Source organism: Sturnira hondurensis, unplaced genomic scaffold (genome assembly GCF_014824575.4).
Source record: "Sturnira hondurensis isolate 20B ecotype Veracruz unplaced genomic scaffold, ASM1482457v3 Scaffold0003874, whole genome shotgun sequence".
NCBI classification, from domain to species: domain Eukaryota; kingdom Metazoa; phylum Chordata; class Mammalia; order Chiroptera; family Phyllostomidae; genus Sturnira; species Sturnira hondurensis.
Window position 1 is genome coordinate 5543687 of NW_028076505.1, and position 26290 is coordinate 5569976.

Below are 26290 nucleotides of genomic sequence, written 5' to 3' on the forward strand. Positions count from 1 at the left end.
GCCACGTGATGATTCTCTCTACCCAAGCTGCGGGGGTCCCCACTCTGCCAGAAGCATGTGGCTCTCTCTGCACTGCCACAGGGATGTAGTCTTCTCCCCTCATGGCTGCTGAGTCGAGGTTTAAATCCCCGTGCCAATCTTCTCTGCAGCCCCATTTCCAACTCCTCCCACAACCAGCTACACTTGCCAGCACTCCCATATCCTGCCAGCTTTGCTAGGCTGCCATAGTAAGTCTGGGCAGGTTTGGCCACATGGTGTGGAGCCAATCATCTCCAAGCTCTCATGCAGGCTCTGTAATCTGGGGGGCCTGCCCCCGGTTACATCTTGGGTAAAAGTCCCTTCCATCCTCCTGGCTCAGAGCATGGCCACAGCTATTTAATGTATCTGTGAAACCAGTTAAAGGTTATAGATATGTTAAATCACCATGCCAGAGGTTAGCTGCAAAGCTGTTAGTCTACAAAACAGCTCTGCGTGTTCCTGCTCCATGGGCCCATTCCTCCAACTCACACCTGTGGGAGGAAGGGGTGACCACATACTATATACCTTTCTAATATTTCCTGGACACCTTGAGTTCTGGACCCCATTCCAAATCCCCATTTGGGGCATCCCTCTTGGCTCTACCCTGTTATATAATGTGTATACTTTTCTCCTAACTTAGCATAATAATATAAGACAGTAAAAATGCATTACTTATTGCTCTCATTTGAACTAAGATTTTTTTATTAGTCAAATTGGAGAATTCAGATGTGTCTAACTTTTATATGAATTGTTTTTTTTCTGTTTTTAATAGGTGATAATGAAGAAAAAGATGTTGACATGAAAGAAGATTCAGGTATTAAATTAATTACTTTATTCTCACAGGAAGGGCAAGATCATTCTGTTGATTATGCACACTTTACTTTTTAAAGAAAAGACAAAATAAGGTTAATAAAGTAGAAATATATGTTCAAGGTCATAACATAAAGTACTTTTGCCAACTCTTCTGGCTAATACATTTACTGTATTTAAGTGCTGAACATGATTTTGAGCTTCCTGATAGCTAAGGTAAAAATGAAACATGATGTTGTAGTTAATGGAATTGTGTAACAAATCACAGCTACAACTCAGTGGCTAAAACACCTACTTATTGTGTTCGTATATTCTGTGGGTCAAGAATTTAGACAAAGCATGATAATAGTGATTTTGTAAACCTGCTTCATGAGGCCTGAGGCCTCAGCAGGAAAACTGAACTTAGGGCTGCAATTACCTTAAGAGTCCCTCACACACCTGTCTGGTCGGTGACTGATATTGGCAATCAGCTGAAACCTTAGCCCGGTAGTTTTCTGAAACACTTACACATGGCTTCTTGATGTGGTCTGGGGTTCTTCACAGCATGGCTGCCAGATTCCAAAGTGGCTTCTGTAGAGAGAGTGAGCAAGCCAGAGGGAGCTTAGCCCTTCACAGGACTCAGCCTCAGGGCTACCATAGCATCACTTCTATTGAACATTTTTCTTCAGAACGGTCAAGCCGACTCAGGCTCAGAGGAAGAGAAAATAGACTCAGTGTGGTTGTGCAAAGCCTGTAGGACTTGAAATATTGCTGGGGCCATTTTTGGAAAATATACTTTGTACATATGATATATTGCTCTCATCAGAAATTAATATGCCTGCCAACTCCTCAAGAAAAACTAGTGTTTTTTGAGAGAAATCTAGTGGCTATAAGCTTAGGCTCCGGACTTCAGTAGCCACTCCAACTGTGCTTGATAATGAATGCATGAATCAATAGACCTGAATTCAATTCTAGTTCCATCATTTTTTGACTTTGGGCAAGAGTCTTTTCTTCATAACCTCCATTTACACCTCTGGGGGCAATAGCTCACTGTACAGTGTTGTTTACAGGATTAAATTATACTAAACCTGAAATGTTTCTTGGACCTTAATAAACTCTCAATAAGTTATTACTTTTTTCTCTGCCATTCTAACAGATATTGAATGGATATAGGACTTAATTATATGGTATAAGTTCCCCATTTTGGTGACTATACTGACGCAGACCCTGGCTCATGGGGTCCGCCACATTGTGGATGAGGCACGAAAAATTCACACAGACTACTGAGTCCTGTGGAGGAAAAGCGACAACATGGCTTTTCTCTCAAGGGGAGAAAAAGCCACAGCCTCCACCATGACAGGCCTTTATTTCTTTTTTCTCAGCACATTACATGATGGTCCTCAATTACTATGCACAGGTTCCCTTTAGGTGGTTACCTTTTACAGAAAACAAAGGAGCCAATGCTGCTAATCACATCACAGAAAAAGAATATTTGCAAATGAAAAGGGAAAAGTGGTTGAACCAGTTGCAGCATTAGCATTAGTAATAAGTTCCTTAAAATCACTCAGTAGTTTGGATAGCATTGGAAAGTTTAGCATGGATTTTAGGAAGTTGCTTTGCAGTAAATGTTTTCTGCCTCAATTAAGGGTGAGGGATTTTTAGCAAAAGCAAGTCTCAGAGTGGCCTAGGTACATTACAGGCCTGATTCCCCATGGGAGAACCTGTCCATGGGCATGGGTCCTATGCATCGGACCTTGCTTACTGCTGGGAGCCGAGCCCATGCCGTGCAAAATGGTCTCCTACACTACACTACTCTAGATACAAAATAGGGACAGGTTTCAAAATTAAAATAGATACTGTAGAAGTCCTAATTTTGTGTAACCTCCTGATCAGTTCCATAACTCCCTACAAACCAATGACAACCTTAGTCTGAGCAGCTCCATTTACAGGGAACTCTTTAAATTCTGAGACAACCAATTTCATTAGGTAAAGTTTGGTTAAAATTGTACTTCTCCTTGTGAAATTAAATTTCTCTCCCTCTTCTGACCTCCCATTATTTTTGTGGAGAAATAACACTAGTTCCTTTCTTCATAACAGTTCATTAGAACAATGATGGTAACTTCTATCTACTCTTACTCAGCCTGAATATGTCTGGTTACTAAAATTCACTTGATCTCCCCAGGGCAATAGATCAGAGGGCATAAAAAGCAGGGGGGAATGTAATCTCAGGAGCAGGACTGAAGGAGGAGGAAGTGGGATGGTAGCAACAGCGGTCAGTTTCCTATCTGTATCTCTTTGTTAAGTTACCGCCACTTAAGAGCATGAGCAACTTTCTAAAGAAAGGTCTTGTGACTCTCAGCTGATGTTCTTCTCTAGTCATAAGAGCAAATGAAAAATATCAGAAAATTAATTTTTCTGGAGCAGCCCTCAACCAAGGATGGACCCAAGCTGATCAGTATCCCTGCAGTATACATCAGAGGCTTGTTCTACTTCAGCATTATTCAGTAGAGATATAATGTGAGCTTCAAATGTGAATCTCATAAATAATTCCATATTTTCTAGTAGTCACATTAAAAAAAGTAAAAAGAAACAAGTGGATTTAATTTATTAATAATATTTTACCTGGCTGGTGTAGCTCAGTGGATTGAGCACAGGCCTGGGAACCAGACAATCATGGTTCGATTCCCAGTCAGGGCACATGCCTGGGTTGCAGGCCAGTTCCCAGCAGGGGCCAGTTCCCAGCAGGGGATGCACGAGAAAGCAACCATACATTGATGTTTCTCTTCCTCTCTCCTTCCCTTCCCCTCTAAAGATAATTAAATAAATATTAAAAAATAATAATAATATTTTAATGATACATATACTATATATTAAATATATTACCATTTCAACATATAAACAATATAACAATTATTAGTCAGATATTTTACTTTTCTTCATACTGTTTTTGAAATCCATTTGCATTTTACATTCACATCTCAGTTCCGAGTAGCCACATATCAAGTACTCACGGGCAATATGTGGTGTTGGGCAGTAAGATTATATTGCATTGCCCAGAGGTCCCCAGGAGAGTTGAGCCCTGATTTTCTGCTGTGGAACTTGCTCATTAGCACACCCACCATTGGCTGCCTTCTCTCTTCTGTCTCACTTCCCTACTTTCCTGTGGTGTGTCCTGGGATAATCTCTCAAATTAAGTGCTAACATTAAAACCTTTGTCTCAGTGTCTACTTCTGAGACAATCCAAGCTAAGACAGGACTCTGCTTGCCTTTTGTAAAACTTGAAGCCCAACCCAAAATTTCAATTAAATTATCAATTCCTATACCAATGTAGAATGTCTCATTATTTAAAAGAACCATATGTTGAAAAAAGGCTTTAATTGGTTACCTTGTCATGGATTACATTCCATGAATTTAATGCTAATGTTTGCTATTCTCATTTAGCCTGCTCACATAATGTATCCTTAGAAATTTCTTCAACCTTGGGGAGTACTACCCTTTCAGCTAGCTGGCATAAAGACCTTACTTGCTAAGGATCATTTGCCTAAGTGCCATAAGTATACTTTTTTAGGCAAAGAGAGTTGGCCTCTTAATGACATGCGGCTAGCTATCCAAACTACTGAGTGATTTTAAGGAACTTATTACTAATGCTAATGCAGAGTCCATGGGGTTGGAGTCAGCATTTGAGGCTCAGAGACCTTAATTGGATCATCATTTCTGATTTTAGTCCCACCAGGTTTCCTGGGGGGGTTGTCTCTAATAGTTGGTTGCAGCTGTTCGTGTCATACTCTGTGGCCCAAGAGTGCTTTCACTCAATGGCACAAAGATATAGGCAGAATGGGCTTCAGAAGCTGCTCTCCATGTCCTAATTTGATTGCTGAAATCATGGGGGATTTCTGTGCTGTATGGTTCCATGGTGTGCCTGCTGGCCTTGCCAGACATTGGTAAACAGGCTGGCTTCAGTTCAGATCTCACATTTGGACATGCTGGTGTCCCAGATGGGTCTGAACCACCTCCCAAGACCATTAACTGCTGCCTCCCCTCTACCATGCATCACCTCTTCTCATACAAGTAGAAATGCTGGAGAAATATTTGAGAATGGACTTGTATACATGAAGGGCTATTTGTGTAGATCACCAGGCAATGAATACTAGTGAATGGTAGTAAGTAATAATGTTAATACCAAAAACCAGTGAGGTACTTGTAAACTGACTCCCTCGGTAGAAGAAGTCCCAGTGTGAAAAGTTTGCAGATTTTTTGTGTGTGAATACAGCTACCATGGTTATTGCTCAATCTACCAAGCATGAGGTCAATGAATGTCAGAGTTGAGGGGAGAGCGGTACAATCAGTTGGTACAAGCTGGCTCAAGTCAGCTCCAGCATACTTCTGTTGAGTCATATATTAATTGAGCATGTAGCTAGTGCCAATCACTCAACACACACAAACTTGTTTAAGATATGCAAAAACTCTTGGTTGCAGGGACTGTTATTACTGAAGTTTAGGAAGCATTAGCTGCTTGCTTAAACATCAGAGACAGAATTTAAGTGTATCTGATCTCAAAACTCATGTTCTTAAGTCTGTGTTCTTGTCTTCAAACTCTAATATTAAGTCAAGGCAGAAACATCTCAGTTGGTGTCAGCCTAGGTCAGCCTCAAGATGAGGTTCTGCCCCTATGTGAGGTGGTAGAAACAGGTTGGCTTAAACGCCTATGATTTTTTAAAATTCCTTTAACACCTCTTTAATCCTAGCATAGTTAATGCATTCCTACATCCATCCATTTATGGCATGGCCATCTACTGTTGAAATCTGCCCCCAAGCCAGCAGGGACAGAAAATCAGCACGTACCTATTCCATGTCAGCCACAGGAAACCAAGGAGCAGAGTTGAATTTCTCAGGTAGCAAAATCATGCTCATGGCAAAATTCCAGGTTTCTGCCCTCTGCCAGCAACAGAGGCAAAGTAGGTAATGTGATCCACTGAAGGAGAAGCATGGAATGCTTTTTGGAAATGTTTCTTTAGCTTCCCAGGCCAAGAGGGAGGGTTGTTTCTGCTGAGCCACAAGTAGACACCTGAGTATAGAGGCCATATGCATCAGTGACTTTCATTTCAGTGACTCCATGGGTGTTGTGAAATGATACTATACCTCTGTCATAGAAGACTGTTCCTAGTTAATATGTATGTGTACTTACAGACTACCTGAGAAATGGCCTACAATTTTTTCAAAATTGAAGTACTAGTACTTTTGGGGTACTTAAAATCTCAAAATGTGGGCAAACAGATGCCCACATCTTTTTAAATCTTTCATTCTCCAAGAATTCCCATTCAGGTGAGAAATTAAGATTTAAAAATTTAATTCCCAAACATGCATTTTCATGAAATACTGATTTGGAGTTAAATTCCCAGCATTGAAAATACTCCTCTTGGCCCATGCATTTCAGGGGCGAGAAAAGGCTAGTCTACTCTCAGGGAGATTTCAGTGTTGCTTTGTCTGTTTTACCAATCCCCTTGAGCCCAGTATCTTTGCCCAGTGAGCTGTTCCAAGCACCTCAATTCTTGTTGCGGAACCCATTCTGAAGAGTGATCATCAGTCTTACACTTGGTAACAGAAGTTTGAGAGAGTTACTAATATAGTCATTAGCAACCTATTTTATCCTGACTGTGGTAATGACCTAAGATGTGACTATCTTGCAACCACAAAAAGCCTAATCTAGTGCACAAAATGTTAATGTTTTAATAGCACATCTAGCAAATATATTTTGTCCTGTTTTTCTTTTAATAAATTGGAAAAGAAAATTTTAGAATCCTGGCATAAGATGACAACTGCTAAGTGAATAAGAATTAGGCAAGGGCACCATTGTATCTTGGCCATAAAGAAAGGTCTGGATTAAAGGAAAATAAAACAGAATTAGAAATTAAATTCTCAGGACACTGGTAGGCACCAGGAAGACAAGAAAGATTAGAAAAAATAAATGCTCTTTTCTCATGGGATTTGCATTCTTGGGTGTGGGGTAGAAGAGAGTGACACACAATAAAGAAATAAACAAGAGGACGAGATAATTTCAGATATACCACATGATGTATTTCTGAGAGATTTTCTTTGCAGGGATTCTTCACATTGTGTGGTTGGTGAAGGGCTTTCTTGGGATCTGAATTTGATCTGAGATTAAAAAGTAAGAAGAAGGTAGTCATATTGGGTTGGCCAAAATGTTTGTTTGTTTTTTTCCCAAAAGATGGCTCTGAGAGTAGTGCTTGGTTGTCTTTAACTTCATTCAAAACTATTTTATTAGATTGTATTGTGACAGCTATCATATCAGTGTACATTTAAAAACATCAAAAGTAGTGAATTTTTGTGTAGCTGTTTTAATATTGAAGATGGAAGAAAATATGCAACATTTTCAGCACATTCTGTTTTATTATTTCAAGAAAGGTAAAAGACACAACTGAAATGTGAAAAAAAAGATTTGTGTATGGAGAAGGTGTTGTAACTGACAAAACATGTCAAAAATGGATTGCAAATTTTTGCTAGAGCACCATGCTCTAGCACCATGCTGGAGATTTCTTGCTGGATGATGTTCCACGGTTGGGTAGACCAGTTCAAGTTGGACCAAATCAAGATATTAATTGAGAACAATCAATGTTATCCCCCATGGCAGATAGCTGACAAAATCAAAATATCTAAAACCATAAAATTGATGGTGAAAATGAAATATGCATCTTTTATTTTACAAGGGGAAAACATACGGACTTTTTGGCCAACCAAATATTAATGTGTGTGTATGTGTGTGTGTGTGTGTGTGTGTGTAGGAGGAGTAGAGAAGAGCAGATGGTGCAAAGTTCCTGAGGTAGGAACCAGCCTAATAGTGATTGGAGAAAACAAAGGGAGCCAATAAATCTGAAGTCAAAGAGCAAGAGGGAGATGAAGCTAGAGCTCTAGGTGATTCCCAAATGACAGGTTGTCCTGGATCATGGAATCTTATTCTAAGATCAATGGTTTAAATTTTATTTTAAGAACAGTTGTTCCTTAACAGGTGAACAGCATGACCTGGTTTATGTTTTAAAGATAACATAGATGCTTTGGCTACTTCACCAGATAAGGTCAAATTCAAGGAGTTCATCATCACCAAGCCCTTATTATATAAAATGTTAAAGGGACTTATCTAAGAAAAGGAATATAAAAATATGAACAGTGAAAGGACAGCAAACTCACAGTTATTAACAACCACACCTAAAACAAAAGCAAACTAAGAGGACAGCTAGATAGGGAGCGGAAACATAGAAATGAAGATCGCATGGAGGGTTAGCAACAGGGGAGGAGGAGGAGGAGAAGTGGGGAGAAGATACAGAGAATAAGTAGCATAGACAGTAGGTAAAAAATAGACAGGGGGAGGGCAGGAATACTGTGGGAAATACAGAATCTAAAGAACTTGTGACACATGGACATGAATGAGAGGGGGGAATGGTGGGGGAGGGGTGTGCAGGGTGGAGGGGAGTGAAGGGTGGAATGGGACAACTGGAATGGCATATTCAATAACATATATTAAAAAATAAAGATAACTCTCTGGCTACTTCATGGAGAATAATAGAAAGATTAGAAAGCTAGAAGTTAGAATTCAGAAGGTTATTGGATTAACCTAGGTAAGAGATATTACTGGTTTAGACTGGAATGATGAGTACAAAAGATGAGCATAGTGGAAGAATATCAGATATATTTTGGAGCAGAGCTGATAGGAGTTATGGTAGAACTTACGGCTGCTTTACTGAAAAATTAAATGAAGAGAAATATTAAGTGCATCTCAGGTTTTTAATTAATTTCTAGGTAGACATATTAATGTGCCTGTGATGTGCCAATACTATGGAAAGAAAAGGTTTACAGGCACAAATTATTTTTTAGGATCAAATTGCACATTGACAACTGTCAATTAATCTATAAAGTTTTAAATCAAGTTCTCCTGAAGAAAGAAATAATTTGAGGTTGCTTTCAGAAGAAATTTTAACTTTTAAAAAAAGCACTTAAGATTTCACATTTGTGTAAATCAATATTGTCAACAACAAAAATATATTTAAGCTTGACCTTCAAGTTTGTTTATTTTCACAGGAGAATTGAAAAAATTTAGCTCAACCACCAATGACAGGTAAATCAGCAATTAGGCCTCACTGTATGTGTGTATTTGCAAAGAAGAAAATATCTTTAAACTTGGACATAATGTTGAACCCCACTGGTCAATATTTAAATAAGAATGTTTTAAATCTTTGTGCTTCCAGAGGGGTTAGAGCCAAAAGGCCTCTCTCCACCCCACAAGAAGAGCAAAGCAAAGAAGCCAGAAAGTTTCAAAGATTCTAGCGAGGGTAAGTTATGTTGTTTCTCCTTTTTTAAAATAAAATATGCCAGGAAAAAAATCTCTTTGATATGTTCTCACATTCAGATATTTCTAAGGGTTCAAAAACCACAGAACAATTATTTTTCTTTTCCTAATACATTTTCTATCCCCTGAATGTGAGAATGAAAAAATCAAATTCAAGTTTAATTTGTTAAGGTAAATCTCAATTTTTTAATTTTATCAGTGCAATATATTTTCCATTTCTGACAAGTGTGGATTTGTGAGTAGTGTTCTGAAATCATGAGCGACTGAAGGTTGAGATCTACACAGTTGTCCCTTGCTATACTGCGGTTCACTTATTGTGGCTTCACTGCATGTTGGGAACCTGTGATACAGTGAAGCCACAATAAGTGAACTGCGATATAGTGAGGAACAACTGTATACTTCACTGGTGAGAACCCATATAGAATTTTATATGTTGTTAAAATTACGTAGGTTTAAGAGTGTAGAAAGTGTTTAAGAGCTTATGAAGTGTTTATAAGAGTGTGGGAAAGGTTAAGAGTGGGAAAGGTTTATAGGAGTATGGGAAGGCTTCATAAAGCCTTAAACATATATAAATAATAAAATAAACATAACACCGCTCCTTCAAGGATTTTCACCTATCGCGGGGGTCTCTGGAACATGCCTCCCGCTATAGGTGAGGGATCACTGTATATGATGAGCAGCACTGTGGCTATTGGTTTATTGGAATCACTTGTTTTTCTCATGAACGCATTCTGAGTCCAGAATCAGACCTCAGCAATGGGTGCCAGAACTTCCTGTTTTTGGAGTTTTCTCCCATTTTCTACAAGCCAGAGTATCTTTGCATTTATGTGTTGAATAGGCAGGTTCAATTGGGCTCAGTTTTATAAAGAAAGGACTGTCTCTCTTTTACAATGCTAGTGCTGCTTTCAAGATATTCAAATTTTTTCTTTTAAAATGTAAATGAGGCATTTTTTAAGTGATTTTCTGCCCTAAGAGTATGCATAAACTTCTAAAAGGGGAACACACTCCCCTGGCTGGTGTAGTTCAGTTGATTGGCCTTATTCTGCAAAGCAAATGGTTTGATTCCAGGTCAGAGCACTTGCCTGGGTTGCAGGTTTAGTCCCCCAGCCTGAGCAGACACAAGAGGCAACCAATCAATATTCCTCTCTCACTTCAATTTCTCTCCCTTACTTACTTTCTCCCTTCCTTCTCCTATCTCTAAAAGTAAATAAATAAAATATTTTTATTAAAAGGGGGGTACACACCTGTGGCTTCTGCTTTCTTCTTGGAACCCCACTTCATCCACTGTGAAATGGAGAGAATAATAAGATTGACTATGTCAACTTGGGTCTTCCAGGAGGAAGATGTCAAGATGAAGTAGAAGCACAGGGAGTTAATAGGGGGGAACCTGTTTGAAGGATACAGAGTAGCACTGAGAGCAGGAATAGGTGGGAGGAGGGAAAGAAGGAGGGAGAATTAGTTAGGAAGATCCTTAGTCTGCACTGCAATCAGAACTTCCCCAATCTGGCAAAGGAAATAGACTTCCAGGAAATCCAGGAAGCTCAGAGAGTCCCAAAGAAGTTGGACCCAAGAAGGAACACACCAAGGCACATCATAATTACACTAGCCAAGATGAAAATGAAGGAGAGAATCTTAAAAGCAGCAAGAGATAAGGGGACAGTCACCTACAAAGGAGTGCCCATCAGACTGTCAGCTGATTTCTCAAAAGAGACCTTGCAGGCAAGAAGGATCTGGAAGAAGTATTCCAAGTCATGAAATCCAAAGACCTACATCCAAGATTGCTCTATCCAGCAAAGCTTCATTTAGAATGGAAGGGCAGATAAAGTGCTTCTCAGATAAGGGCAAATTCAAAGAGTTTGTCATTACCAAGCCCTTATTATATAAAATGTTAAAGGGACTTATCTAAGAAAAAGAAAATAAAAAATATGGACAGTGAAAGGACAGCAAACTCACAGTTATCAACAACCACACCTAAAACAAAAGCAAACTAACAGGACAGCTAGATCGGGAGCTTACAGAGAATAAGTGGCATAGACAGTAGGTAGAAAATAGATGGGGGGAGGGCAAGAATAGTATGGGAAATACAGAATCTAAAGAACTTGAGACAAGTGGACATAAACTAAAGGGGGGAATGGTGAGGGAGGGGGTGTGCAGGGTGGAGGGAAATGAAGGGCGGAGAAATAGGACAACTGTAATGGCATAATCAATAAAATATGTTTTTTTTTTAAAGAAGAAAGTCTGGGGAGGTTCAGACAGAGCAAGGATTGGCCGTTAGAGGAGCCATGCATTGGGGCAGGAGTACTGGGCTGGAGGATCCCTTTAACCCTGCTCACTCACTGTCTGCAAGTAGCTTGGGGAGAAAGTGGCCTTGTTATGAATATTATACTGCAGTGAATCTCAAAACTGTAGGAGCTGGAAGCTGTCAGCTACCTTCATTACAGTAGTAGGTTCTCTCTTGACAGGGATCTTGAGCAGCTACTTCCATGATGGCACAGCCTCTGTGTGAGTGTCAGGGATCCAATGATAAGTAATGAAACTGCCTTCACCCTCCTCAGGCACAGAACCAACTGAGAAGGCAAAGCTGCAGGAAAGTGTAAAATCAGAGAGGCTCAAGATGAAGCTGTTTTGTCTCCCTGGCTCCTCATGGTGAGGGGAATGGTGGGTGTCCTCTGGGTGAGGAGCATGAGATAAGCATTATTGACTAACAATGATGAAAAGAAATAACATGTATAAGCTACCTAACAGAGGTCCAGCTTTCTGTTAGTGATTGCTATTATAATTAACATCCTAATCAGGACCGTGGTAGGAAACACACTGGCCTAAATCATTGAAATGTGCTTGAAAGTTTAGAATCATTTGGAGAACACTTAGAACCTTGTAGAAGGCCAGAAGCTCTAACCGGACCAAGGTGCTAAGATTCCTTGGTATCTGATAGGGAGAGTAGCCAAGGCTTCCATTCCCTACTGTAATTAGGTCTTTTCTGGGCATTCTCTTAAGGCCATGATTGGGAAATGGATTAGAGGCAAAACAACAACTGCCTTTTCCCTGGAGAGAGGCTACATCACTGAGCGTTTCTCGCTAAATGCACGGCCTGTCTCAGAGGTTGTCATTCAGAGCATGAGGTTGTTGCCACTTCCGCTGTCACATGGAAGGCTGTAAACCGATGCAGTTACATCCCCTTTAATTAAACAGGATTTCTCCTGGTTATTATTCTTTCAAACATGTGAAAACTTCTTTCAGTTCTCAAATAATGTGCTGTGTTTAGGAACATCATATCATAACCCTACTATGACTAAATAATATGGCTTCTCCTCATCCAAATCCCCTCATTCAGAATCTGTTCTAAATCACAAAAATAGGACCACTATGGATTTGTTACCAAGGATAGTCTCTCTGTGAAACGGAAATGTTAGTCGCTCCACAGAAACATGAGAATTGTGCATTTGTTCCTAAAATAGTCTCAAAGACAAAGGAGTAAAGTTTGCTGGAAAGAGAGCAAGACAAGGGGTGTAATCGGACATGGCAGCAGCAGCAGATGGTCCGTGATAGGGCACTCACTATTTATCAATGTTTCTGTTTTGACAAAATGAATTATGTCCCGATTCATGGGTTGTAGTATTGCGTACATTCCACTTTCTCTCATGATTTAAAGTGTTAGAATGATTTGTTCCTATTGAATATGCAAATGAATATTGTATTACTGGGTAGAGGGGTAATGGGGAGCATGACCCTTCCCTATAGTTGTTTTCCTGTTTTAGGGTTAGTGATCCTTTTTCAAACTTGGTCATCTCTCTACTTTTTTGTAACAGACACTTCTGATATTTTTATTTATGGATCACTCAGCTTAACTTCCCATCTCTTGGCTTCATCACACCTTTTTCATACCTCTGGTTTCCCTACCCTGCTTCCAGACCTCATGGGTAAAGTTGGAACACAAACTCACCTAGATTTTCTAGCCTATGAAATCTTAATAACTGTACCTAGATTCAAAAGAAAAAATTTTGAAGTGATATTGTCAATTTTTCTCATTCTGCAGAATTTTTTTCAAGTACCATCTGCAAATGGTTCTTCAACTTGCCCAAGTCCATGCAGTTTGTAAATGTCAGTATCTCTTCTTTTTTCCAGAACCACACAGCTTCTCCAATCTTTTTCTCTTTCTCCCTTCTGGAAATGAAAACTAATTTTATTTTTGAGCATATTTTTATTATTGATTTTAGAGAGAGAGAAAGCAGGGAGAGAGAAAGAAACATCAATATGAGAGAAACATAGACTGGTTGCCTCCTATACACACCCTGACCAGAATCAAACCTGCTGCCTAGCTATGTGCCCTGAACAAAAATTGAACCCTCAAGCTTTGGGGGTAGAGGACAATGCTCCAACCAACCAAACCCCCTGGCCAGAACTGTAACTAGTTTCATTGAAGGAAGAAATGTTGCCATCATTGTAGTCTTAACTGAAAGTGTCATTATGTTAATATTTTGCTAGAGTAGTAAACATCAAAATAAAAAGTCAAACAATTCCTAAACATATTCACTTCCATTTTTATATTGCGTATTTTGAGATAATTGAGTTTTATTCTGATTAGTTAGACTGAAATTATGTGGACCACAGGCAGCGTACTCCAAGTGACTCATGGCAGCACTATCCCTATAAAGAGAAGTTTAGTAATTTCAGATTCCTGATCAAAGATCATATTCTTACTCAATATGAGTAAGAATGCTACCCATGAACCACCAAAGTCATAGAATTGTTTGAAAGAAGCCTGGCTAATACAAGTTTCACCAATTTCAACTCCCAATAATTTAGACCAGTTTTTTTTTCCTGACAAAAATAATTGAAACGATATTATTATAGAAAACTTAGTACTTTTGATAAAACATGCTTTTTGACACTTTCCTCCATCCTTAAGCAATAAATCCTAGATGTTCCTTAATACAAGTCCCTCAGGATCTGTTTGTCTGAAAATGTTATTTTGCACTTCTTCTTTTCACAGCAGTTTTGCTGGGTAAAAATTTGAGGTTGATGGCTATTTGACTGCAATATTTTAAAGATATTTTCCCGCAGTCTTATTAATTCTGTAGTGGTTAAGCAGTGTCTCTCAGTCCAATTGTTGTTACTTTTTAGTTAATCTGTCTTTTGTTTGTGGCTGTGTTAACAGTCTAATCTCTGTCTTTGGTGTTCCTCAGTGTTATTACAATGATCCTAGCTGTGGATTTCTCTTTATCCTCCTTAGGATTTGCTTTGCTTCTTGGATATGGGAATGGGCATCTTTTGTTAATTCTAAAAAATGGCACCAATCTCTTTACCAAGTATTACTTTTCTACTATCTCATGTTATTTCTTTCTTTGTTCATCACTCTTAATTTACATTGTATTTTTTTGTGTGTGTATCACTGTCTTTGATGCTTTCTAGTTTTTTTCAAGTCTATCATTTAATTTTCTAGTTTTCTATTCAACTTTATTTAATCTGATGTTTGGCGTCTCTCTGAATTTTCTATTTTAATTATTAAAGTTTTCACTTTTACAAGTTTCATTTGTTATTTTTCAAATATAAATGTCATTTTTATTTGAAAAATAAAATATACTTTAAAATAGCCTGTATCTGAAATTTAAATATCTCTAATCTTTGTAAGTAAAATTCTGTAGTTGTTTCTGGAGACACACACTTATTGATATATCTTTGTATATTTTGTCTTTTTTATTGTCATATTTCTTGGAATTTTATTTGTGGAAATTTTTTGGAAGTCGGGTGATTTACATTTCATTTTCTGAGATACCTGGAAATACTACCAATTTAGGAATACTTTAAACTAAACAAATGGCTCAGAGTTTGGTTTTCAGTTTTGTTTTATTTGCTACTTGTCCTTAAACCCATATTAGTGTGGGAATAAGATCCGGAATTCTCAGCAAACGTTTTTCTTCCCCTCTTCCTCTACAGCCAATGTGAAACTGAGACAGGCAAATTCTCCCCTGTGTTTAGGACCTAAGCCAGGGGTGTCGAACTCATTTTCACTGGGGGCCACATCAGCCCAGTGGTTGCCTTGAAAGGGCCAAATGTAATTTTAGGACTGTATAAACATAACCATTTTCCTTAACTAGGGGCAAGGAGCTCCATGGGTGGAAACAAGGTGCCAGGCTGGATAAGACAAGGTAGAGGACCTGATTTGGCCCACAGGCCTTGTGTTTGCCACCTGTGACCTGAGCAGTGGCTTCTCTGTGCCTCACCTGTGTTACTGACTCAAACCAAAACTCATGCTAATGGTTCTCAGAGAGTATTTCTGTATCTGCATCACCTGGAAACTTGCTAGAAATAACAATTTTATGGCCCCTGGGGCTCTTCCCAGACCTGCTGCATCAGAAACTCTGAGATATGGCCCAGTACCTGTATTTTGTAAAGCCTTCCAGGTATTCAGACATGTGCTCAAGTTTGAGAACTACTATTCTAGAGTCTAGATCTGTGATGAACAAATGCATCAGAGCAAACAATAATTTCAGTGTTTGCTCATAAATCTTGATTCAATTTTCTTTATAATTTCCTAATTCTAAGAATTATTTTTATAATTTTTTAAAGATTTTATTAATTTATCTTTAGAGGGGAAGGGAAGGAGAGAAGAAGAAAAATATCAATGTATGGTTGCCTCTCATGTGTCCCTTGCTGAGAACTGGCCTGCAACCCAGGCATGTGCCCTGACTGGGAATAGAACGGCGATCCTTTGGTTCAACCCACACTCAACCCACTGAGCTATACAAGCCAGGGCTCTTTTTATAATTTTTTCAGCCATATATTTAAAAATCAGATAGATAGAGAGAAAAAGAGAGAGAGGAAGAGAGAATACATGGATTATTGGTATACAGTAAAATATACAAATATGTACCTACCTATGTATATGTATGCATACCTACATTTATAAGACATAGTCTGGGAAGATATATATCAAATGTCCACAGGAATTATCTTAGAGGAGTAGAGAAGGGGCAGGAGCAGATTTTGGAAAGTTTAACATTCAACTTCCAAAATGTATGTGTACTTAAAAAGTATATGTGTCAATAATCATTTCATATTTATAAAATAAAATGTGTTTTTATTTAAAAACTAAAGAGAATTTATGCTTCTAAAATTCAGTAGCAAGTTTAAAACAGTCGTTTTCTCTCTACATGTATCTCCAAAGCCTTCAGTAGCTTTTGGTAATGAGTGCTGTTTTTCCATCACATTTGTACAGAAAGCACTAGCACTTTGACTTACTCTACAATTGTCTCTGTAGACTATTCCAAAAGCCTGTATTTGTGATGCTTGTTCTTCAAGAAACTGAGCCCTTTCAATGCAGGCCACCCTGCACTGCACTTTAAAATATTAATGATCTCTTTTGTGACATGAAATTATATGTGGAAGCATTTTGGAAACTAGAAAGCACTATACAAGTTTGAAGGATCTAATGTTGCTATTATAGGTGTTATTATTATTGTTTTTACTAAAATAAATTTTTCTGAATACACGAACCATTGGTGGAATGCACTTTATATTCCCTGAGAGACCGAATTTTTCCCTTTGCCCTCTTATTTTCTCTGCATATTAAAGTATCATGTGACATGCTGTTTTGTGAGTGGCTGGACAGAAGGGACATTCTATCTTTCAAAAATGCCATGCAGCAGTTCATGCATTATATTCATAAACATGATCTTTAATTTAATTTTTGTGACAAGTGCAGTGAAGGGTAAAATCAGGCAGTCATAATTTTGACTTTGCTATCACTCAAATGAGCCTAACTTAGTGATTGACCAGCTTTTTAAAAAAGTGGAAATAAGGAAAAGCAGATTTCTCATGAAGAAAAGCTCTATTTTATCCTTTAGACCTTAAAATAGCAAGAATTTAAGCAAAATGTAGATTTTCATGCTGAAAACTAGAATATAATAAAAGCCTATGTGACCATCTTGCTTTAATTATACTCTATGTCCTGCTTGACTCAGAGTCATTCTGAACCATCCCCATGCCACAAATTAGCAGAAGGACCCAACAGTCTGTTTTATTTTTTGTTTGTTCTTTACATTTATCTATTAGGCAGAGATGTGTTAAGATCATGGAGTCCTGTTTTAGATAAGTGGGGCTTAGCAAATGTGACTACTGAGGCATTTTGCATAGTGAAAATGATGAGCCTACCTGGATAGAGTAACTGCAGGTGCTGTTTGATGCAGAATGATCCCTGTTTATTGCTGCTGTCCTTGGCATATTCTTAGCAATGCTCTCTCTCTCTCTCACTCTGAGAGGTACCCTGGTTTAGGCAATAACATGTGAACCCTCCTACCCATAGAGAGAGCGTTCAGCGTAAGTGGGGACAGATCTCTAGGTTATCCAAGTTACGCTTCCTACTTTGGCAGGTTTTCTAATCTAAAACTCAGTTTCCTCCTATTAAATGGAGGGGGAAAAAACACTGATCTTGTGGGACCATGAAGAAAGATAATGTACGAACAAGATAATGTATGGAAACTACTTACCATTCAGTCAAAGTAGTATATTGAATTTGCAACAGGAAGAGGTCCCACCAGAAACTTGCTTACTTTGTTTAATGCTTGAAAGTCTTTTTAGCATGAACACAATTTTGCAAATAGGGATAAGCTTTAAAATGCATTGATTATTATATCTCGTGTCTCACTAAGGTATTATGTTTTGTTTTGTTTTGTTTCTTTTCTCTCCCTTGGAAGCACACTCTGCCCTGCCAACATAATTTCTGTCCCAAATGAACTTTCTCTCACTTTCTCTCAGTCTAGCCTCTCCTTCCTGATTTCAATCTCCTTTTTTTCAAGTCAAGCTTCCTAAGGAATTAGTGTACCCCAGTACTTATGCAACCTCGCTTCTCTGACATTTGTCAGTGTCTACTTTCTGCCTCTAAAACTTCATGGAGAATACCAGGTTCTGTCAGGGAATAAAGGAGAAGGTGAACTCTGGTTACTGGCCGCCAGTTCAGACCTTGCCACTGAGACTATCATTGTCCAGCCCCCATGGTTCTTTAAATTCTGTAATTCTCTGCTACTTCTGTAAGCTGCTAGACCAAGGACCTCTGTGCTGAAACTGGGTCTTGTTCTAACTGCCTGTGGCCAGTTCTCCTGGATGAGTGTTTCTCAAACTATGGCCCATTCAGGAGATCTGCAAGGTAAAATGAATTTTATATGGAACTGTGATCTCAAAACTCTCCATTCCCTAGGAATTCAGTGCAAATGCTGCCTCCTGGACTTGTGCAAAGTAGTGACCCCACAGAGATACCCCACAGCACCTCCCTTCCTCCAATCACACTAGCATAACTCCCTGCTACCCTGATACATCTTTTCAAATTATTAATTCCACATTAATACTTCAAAAATTATTTCATACTTAATGGCTTAAAACTTAACAACTCAAAACAACAATGGCATTTATTATCTTACACTTTCTCTGGGTCAGAAATTTGAGAGTGTCTTACCTTGATGGTTCTGGGTCATTATATCCCATGATAGTACAGGACGTTCTAGGTTATAAAAGTCTAGGTTGTAAAAGTCTAGGTTATAAAAGAGTGTGAATCTTGCCTGGGCATCCCTTGGATCACAAGCTCAGGGGTTAGGCAGTTGCCATGTGCTGAGGACACTCCTACAGCACTGTAGAGAGGTCTCCTTAGCAAGGAACTGAGGCCTCTTGCCAACATCAAACACCAATCTGCAAGTCATATGAGCAAAGAGCCATCTTGGCTGGAATCAGATCCTCTGGCTTCAGGCAAGCCTGCAGATGACTACAGAGCTGGCTGACATCTTGACAGCAACTTCATGAGAGACCCCAAGCCAAGTGTCATGCAGAAGAAGCAAGCTGGCAAGAGGAAGTGGGGGATGCTCATGTTTGTGTAAGTGGGTAGCAGGGAGGAGATACTTAAGAGAAAAATTAAGATTTCAAATATGCTGGACCTCACTGATTATTAAGCTGAATTTGATTTAAAAAAACCAAATACCATAAAAAGTAACCCGAGCAACCATTTTGGAAAGAAAGGAGTGGTCCAATAGAGGAAATATCAACCACCCCAATTAGCCCTAATGAGAAAAAGCCCTGATGAGAAAGAGGTCTATTAGTCTAAGAAAGTAAGATCCATGTGAGTAACCGGGGAGGGTTTCATACTTGAGTGTGCACCAAAATTACTAGAGGGCATGCTAAACCCAGTCTCTCATTCAGGAAGTACAGGTTGCCCAAGAAAATGCATTTCTAGTAATTCCCTAGCTGATGCTGATGCCCTGAACTGAAGACTCCTCTTTGAGAATCACTGACTAGAGCACTGTAAGCCGCTGTAGGGACTTAGTCTTTTTCTCTGAGTGAAGTGAGAATGTAACATTATAAGCAGAAAAGGGGCATAATCCTACATTTTTTAAAAATTTAATTCTACATTTTAAAAGAAATCTGGTTGTTGTGTTGAAAATAGACTACAGGGAGCTATGGGCAGAAACAGGTAGAAAGTTTACTGAGACAAGAGATACTAGTAGCTTGTCCCAAGCAGCAGCAAAGGAAAAGAGTCATTGACATTGGATGTGGCATCTGAAAGAGAAGAGTCAGCTATTGAATCTGGAGTAGGAGTTGTATCCCACTTATACTTAATTCCAACTTGACAACAAATTCATAACTATCAACAACTGAACCTAAAAAAACAAAAACAAAAACAAAAACTAAGCAAACAGCTAGAACAGGAACAGAATCACAGAAATGGAGATCACATGGAGAGTTATCAGTGGAGAGGGGGAGGGATAGAATTGGGGGAAAGGTATAGGGAATAAGAAACATGATTGGTAGGCATAAAATAGACAGGGGTGGTTAAGAATAGTATAGGAAATAGAAAAGCCAAAGAACATATATGCACAGCCCTTGGATATGAACTAAGGGAAGAGGGAATGCTGAAAGGTGGGGGGTACAGGGCAGAAGAGGGAGTAAAGGGGAGAAAAAATTGGGACAACTGTAATAGCATAATCAATAAAATAGACTTTAAAAACTCTCTGAGGAAAAGAATTCTTCCCATTCCTACCCTCCAGTATTTCCGCCCAGGTACTCCTTCCTTGCCCCACGAAAGAAAGGCATTAGCTCATCCTAAGGCTAAATTTACAATAAAGCAAAAGCAAAAATATTTAAGCATAGAGAAAATTCTCATAAATAACAACAAAAGAGAAAAAACACAAGAGTGTTAGCAAAGATAACTAGCAGAAAGGTTATTGTAAATGACCTCAATACTATGGATTCCAGTAGGTTCTCCTTTCCACCACAGGTATGGATTATTGTTATTTGTTTATTTTCAATAAGTAATTTTCAAGTGGATGGATGATCATAGAATTGTTGTCATGTATGATTGCCAAGCCCAGGAGGGGTGAAGGGAAGGCAGGAAGGAAGGGAAGTAGGAAGAAAAGAAAAGTAGGGAGGGAGGGGAAAATAAAAGGAAAGGGAAAATAAACTTGTAAGGTGGTAGAAGAGGCCTTGAACTAGGAACCAGCACACCTGGATTCTATTTTCATTTTTTAGGCAGATGACCGAATCTTTCACCTAATGTTCAAATTTTATAATTCTATATAACCAACAAATTCATGTAAATTGATTCTTTATGAGCTTTTTCTTTTGTGACCGTACTTAATCCAAAAGCTCTGAATCACCTATTTCAATAGCCAAATGGGCCTCTGAGAGTCTCCTGGGCAACCCTCTCATTTCACAGATGGGAGAACTCCTTTTAAAAATCCTCCAAAATTGTCCAGAAGACTCACATGAAAGGTGATCCTAAGTTAGCTCCTAAAACTGACAAAAGAAAAGAGCAGTTAATCAGGGCACATACAGTGTGTCTTTTAACAGTAAGTTTTAGAGTATCTCTCTTTAAATCTTCTGGGTGTCAGTAATTCAGGCTATATGTTTAACCATTTGTCTGTTTTGACATCCAAATCTGAGGGTAAAGGATGCATCATCGCTCACATGCATTTGTTTTTATTTTGTTGAAAACTCAGTTCCTAGGTTTTTTGAGATAAAACTTTAGAGTGATTTTTCTTCTCAATGCTGGCCCCACGATAATAGGACATTTGACAACCTTTAATATTAAGTATGAATTTTCAGCAAAGATAAGTTTTGTTTTGTTTTGGCTTTAAGAAAAAGTATTCCTACTTGAACAATATTGGCTTTTCATGTTAGGATTTTGCCATTATATTTCAAAATTTCAATTTTCTTGTGTAACAAAGTTGTGCTTTCCTATTATACCAGAGAGAGTCTTAAAACAGCTCACCTACACTAGAATTACCTGGAAGTGTGCCGTGCTCTCCTGATGCCACGCTCAAGCATGCCTGTTTGTGCCTGATTCCTGTTGCTCTGCAGTCATCAAGGCAGTCTTAGGAAATGGTTCTACCTCCAGGGACTGCCCTGCTTGAGGAATGATAGACAGAAAATCAGGAAACTCTGTTCTCATTGGACAAAACTGCTAGCTGATCCACTTGAATTGTTTCTCAGTTCTCCACCCATGGAATTCCCCACAGTACTCAACAATATTTGCTGCTGGCAAAGGAAAGTATTGTAGATTCAGGGCTTGGGAGAAATGGATGGAGAAATGGGGAGGCTGGTGCTAGAATGTGGGGGGAAAGTGAGGCAGTTTTGTTGAGCATTGGGTGAATGATTGCAAACTGCTGCTCTCTGGAAATTTGCTTATTCCTTCAGTCTAAAGGAATAAGCTGCCACTTATGGCAAATGCTAAAAATGTGAATTCTTGCCTCTAGTCCCAGCCCTCAAACAAATCAGAAAGCTGAATTTTAACTAGATGTAATGTATCTTTGCAGCATCATTTTATGTACTTTTTAAAATTTTAATGATCTTAAACTTGGAGCAAATTTGCAAGTACAATAAAAATAACTGTTTTCTTCCAGCACAATTTGAGAGTAAGCTGCAGATCTCATGTCCCTTACCCCTAAATATTTCACCGTGCATTTTCTACAAACATGGCAAGTCCTCTTACCTGAGCACACAAAAAAATCAGAATCAAAAATCAACACTGGTACATACTACCATCGAATTTTCAGAGCCCATTTGTTTCACCAGTTTTCCCAATAATATTCTTTGGAACAAAAAGATCCAGTTCCAAACCACATATTTCATTTTGTTATCATGTCTTTACTCTCTTCCAGTTATGAAAAGTTCCTCAGCCTTTGTTTGACTTGATTGACCTTGACACTTTTGAAGATTACAGTTATATTGTAAAATGACTCTAATTTGGGTTTGTCTGGTGATTTTTTTGTGATTGAATTTGGGTTATGAAACTTTACAGAACTGTCAAAGAAGTGATAACTGTGTTCTTCTCATGGCATGCTATGAGGTGCTCATAATTTCTATACAGCACATTACTGATGATGTTCCATTACAATGGTGTATGAAAGATTCCTTAACTGCACGGCTACTCTGTTCACCATTTGTAGTTAGGTGTCTCTTGTGGGAGTATGCTAAACTCTCTGAATAATATCCCATTCTTCATCAATCATTCCATTCCTTTATTTATTTACTTATTTATGTCATTATGAACTCTTGGTTTTCTATTCTACTCAATGGATTATAACCAGTTACGGTCAAGGACTTCTTTTAAAAGATTTTATTTATTTATCTTTAGAAGGGAAGGGAAGGAGAGAGGAAGAAAAATATTGATGTACGGTTGCCTCTCATGTGTCCTCTGCTGGGAACTGGCCTGCAACTCAGGATGTGCCCTGACTGGGAATCAAACCACAATCCTCTGGTTCACAGGCCCGCGTTCAATCCACTGAGTTACATCAGCCAGGGCAAGGACTTCTTTAAGGTTGTTGGTTTCTGTGTTCGTTTGACATTCCCTTACCAGTGTTTTAGCACTTCCTTGCTTTTTGGCTAACCAGACGCTCATGTTCATTTTATATTTTCACTACCCCACCCCTGACATCAGTCATTTCTTCAAGAAGCTTTGGTTCCTGTTAGTGGAGGATAGCATTTTAAAATCATAAAATAGAGGCCCTGGCTGGTGTAGCTCAGTGGACTGAGCGCGGGCCTGCGAAGGATCGTGGTTCGATTCCCAGTCAGGGCACATGCCTGGGTTGCAGGCGGGTTCCCTGCAGGCCAACTCCCAGCAGGGGACGCATGAAAGGCAACCATACATTGATGTTTCTCTCCCTCTCTCCTTCCCCTCTAAAGATAAATAAAATAAATAATAAAAAAATAAAAAATAAAACCATAAAATAGAATGACCCAATTATTTTGATGATTAAAGGTGAAGACCCAGCTGCCAAGATCAAGCCTTCTGAGTGACTTTCTTTAATTATCTGAATGATCTTCCTATAGACCTGCCATTACAACTGTGGCCAAGAGAATTAATTGCCTAAATTTCGGTTAAACTTTCCAGAGTACCATCTAGTGTGGTTACAGATTATGACTGATTAGTTAGTAACCAGTATTTCAAAAGGTAGATGATGATCGAAGATCATGATACTACAAAACAAACAAACAAGCAAACAAAAAGCTATTAGATTGGCCAAAAAGTTCATTGTTGATCAACTACCTAAGCCAGTGTTAGTCAGGCTGCCTGAACAGTCTGACCAACCATGTGGGGAACAAAAATGCCTACTTCTGTGCCACCCCCAGACCAGTGAAGTCCAATCTCTGAGAGCAGAACTAAGGCAACAGTATTTTTTAAGCAACTATATGTTAAAACTAGGTCATAGAACATAGACCTGATAGAAAATTTTACTCAGATATTTTCTACTTAACAAGTTTTGGCAATAATGCATTTGATAATAATGGAGCTACATGGTCAAAAGATACATCACCGCTACTACTGGTCGAAGTTTAATGTGCAACCCAATATAGAGACTAAAACATATGCTTTGAATATGAGGTTCTTGCAGCCTTTCAAGGCCAGGCAGGTTCACACAGGATTCAGGCTGACAGAAGAAAATTCACAGAGCCCTGGGAATGCCTGACATGCCTTTATTTGAGGGTGGGACCTTCCACGCACGCTGCAGACTGCATGTTACACGGCAGGAAGTCCTGACTCCCTTATATACTCAATGTACACAAAGCCAGCAAGGTGCCAATAACTGATCTTCAGGGCACACAAAGCTGGCAAGACACCAAGATACTATATAACAGAGCCATTCTACATATGTAGATCCCTACCCAAGGTTATATGAACACTGCTAAGTTATGTTTGCCCAGACATACAGGTGAGGGAGCTTGACTGATTTCATTTTCCTAAAAGTCACAGCTCAGCCCTGCTGTCAAGTTTTACTTATTTACCAAATTAACAAAGGGTTAATATACATTTTGAAGTAACTAGGTATATATTACTCAATTTTGTAAATATTTAAATTCATCCAAGATCATGATAATTTCTACACTGATGGCAAGGTTTGAAGCAATTGTGGACAATCATTTGCTAAATCCCCTCATTAGCTGTTCTGTCAGATAAATTGTTTCCCTGGTTTAACCATTGTAGCCACCATCTGTTCCTGTGCATAGGATCGGAGATTAAAGGGTAGTGATCGGGAAGAATTTTAATAAGCCCTGTGCGCTTCATCACCAATGGGAAATATGGACTGGCCTCCCTCACCCCTGATCTTCGGTATGCCAGTGTTTCTCAAATTATTTTTATTATCATGCTCTCTCTAAAAGAGCTTTTTTAAGGCATTATGCCCTAACTCTCTCAGCCAACCATGAAATTTTAATATTGCAAATATGCTGTATATATATTCATGAACTGTGGCCTTTTGTCCTACCAAGAACAAATGTTTGCCCCATATTAATGGGCACAGACAAGAGGTTGGAGGGTAGGGGAAAAGTTTTGGAGGGCATTTATTCTTGGACCCTCCCTGACAGACAGAAATAGCTGTGTTCCCCCACCCAAGGCCACAGCACTTGCAGACAGTCCTCTCGGTTTCTAGCTATTGCCTGGGTCCAGTTAACCACTCGCTTCCTCTCAAGCTCCAGATTAATAATGGCTCCCCTCCACCACTGGCCCTCTGGAGGGAGCTTCACTGTCCTTTATTGAATGCCTCAATTCTGCCTACATCTTTTAAAATATCTCTTCATTAAACTCTTCACACCCCTTTGAATAGGCCTCTGCTTCCTCCAGGGACTGTGGCTGTTCTTTTTCCAGTTGAAATTCCTGTCACCTTCTGTGACCAAGCCTCCAAATCACAATGTCACTTCATTCATGTCCTGTCTTTACTGTTTTTTTCTTTTTTGTTATCTTGCTTTTCTTTTACACCATTCTTAGCAACACTGTTTACTCTTTAAAATACAACTTGATGGTGGGTGTTCGGTTTTCTTCATGTCTCTGATTTGTTCCCTTCTGGTTGTATTTTTGTTAGCCTTGCATGGCATCTGCACTTGAATATTAAGCCATGGAATTAAAAATATTTTATTGTTTATGCTATTAGACTTATCCCAATTTTTCCCTCTTTGCCCTCCTCCACCCAGCCCTCCCCCCACTTCCATTATCAACCTCCACACCGTGTACATCGGTTCATCATGTTTTTTGACTAATTCCCTCACCTTCTTTCAATCAGTCCCTGCCTTCCCCCACCCCACTTCCCTCTTACAGCTGTCAGTCTGTTCCATGATTCCATGCCTCTGGTTCTATTTTGCTGAACCCTGAATGCTGAAGTTTCTCTTTCTTAGTTTTTCTAACAGCCAGTCTCCCTAACTGGCAGGCTTCTTTCTATATGTTAGTGCTATTCACTAGCAAGAGAGAATAATGTCTGTTCCAGGTATTATGGCTGCATAGCAAATACCCTAATATGTATTAGTTTACAATAGTAACTTTTTTGCCTAAAAATATGTAAGCTGGGCAAGCTCAGGAGGGATAGCTTATTTCTGCTCTAATCAGCATCAGCTAGAATAGCTCAGAAATTGGGAAATGGAATCATCCAGATGTTTACTCACTTGCCTGAGCTTGAGGCTGGGAAGACTCAAACAACTGAAAACTGGGATGACTAGGATTCCTTGTGCATCCCTCTCAATCACTGTAGTTTCTCCATGTGATCTACCAGCGTGAGGGGTATGGGGGAAGTCTGAATTCTTGCACAATGACCTGGATCTCCCAAAGTGCACACATTTTGAGAGCAAGAACAGCAGGCAGTTGGAACCCACATC

At 39.1% G+C, this 26290-nt stretch overlaps 1 protein-coding gene across 1 annotated transcript in view; it reads left to right on the forward strand.

Moving 5' to 3' along the window:
* The window catches only part of MACROD2 (mono-ADP ribosylhydrolase 2), a 580549-nt gene that overhangs the window by 394796 nt on the left and 159463 nt on the right, over positions 1–26290 (forward strand). Inside the window, exons 3-4 of the mRNA XM_037043076.1 lie at positions 791–832; positions 9066–9149. Of these exons, the coding sequence (XP_036898971.1) occupies positions 791–832; positions 9066–9149 (126 nt within the window). The remainder of the gene's footprint in view (positions 1–790; positions 833–9065; positions 9150–26290) is intronic.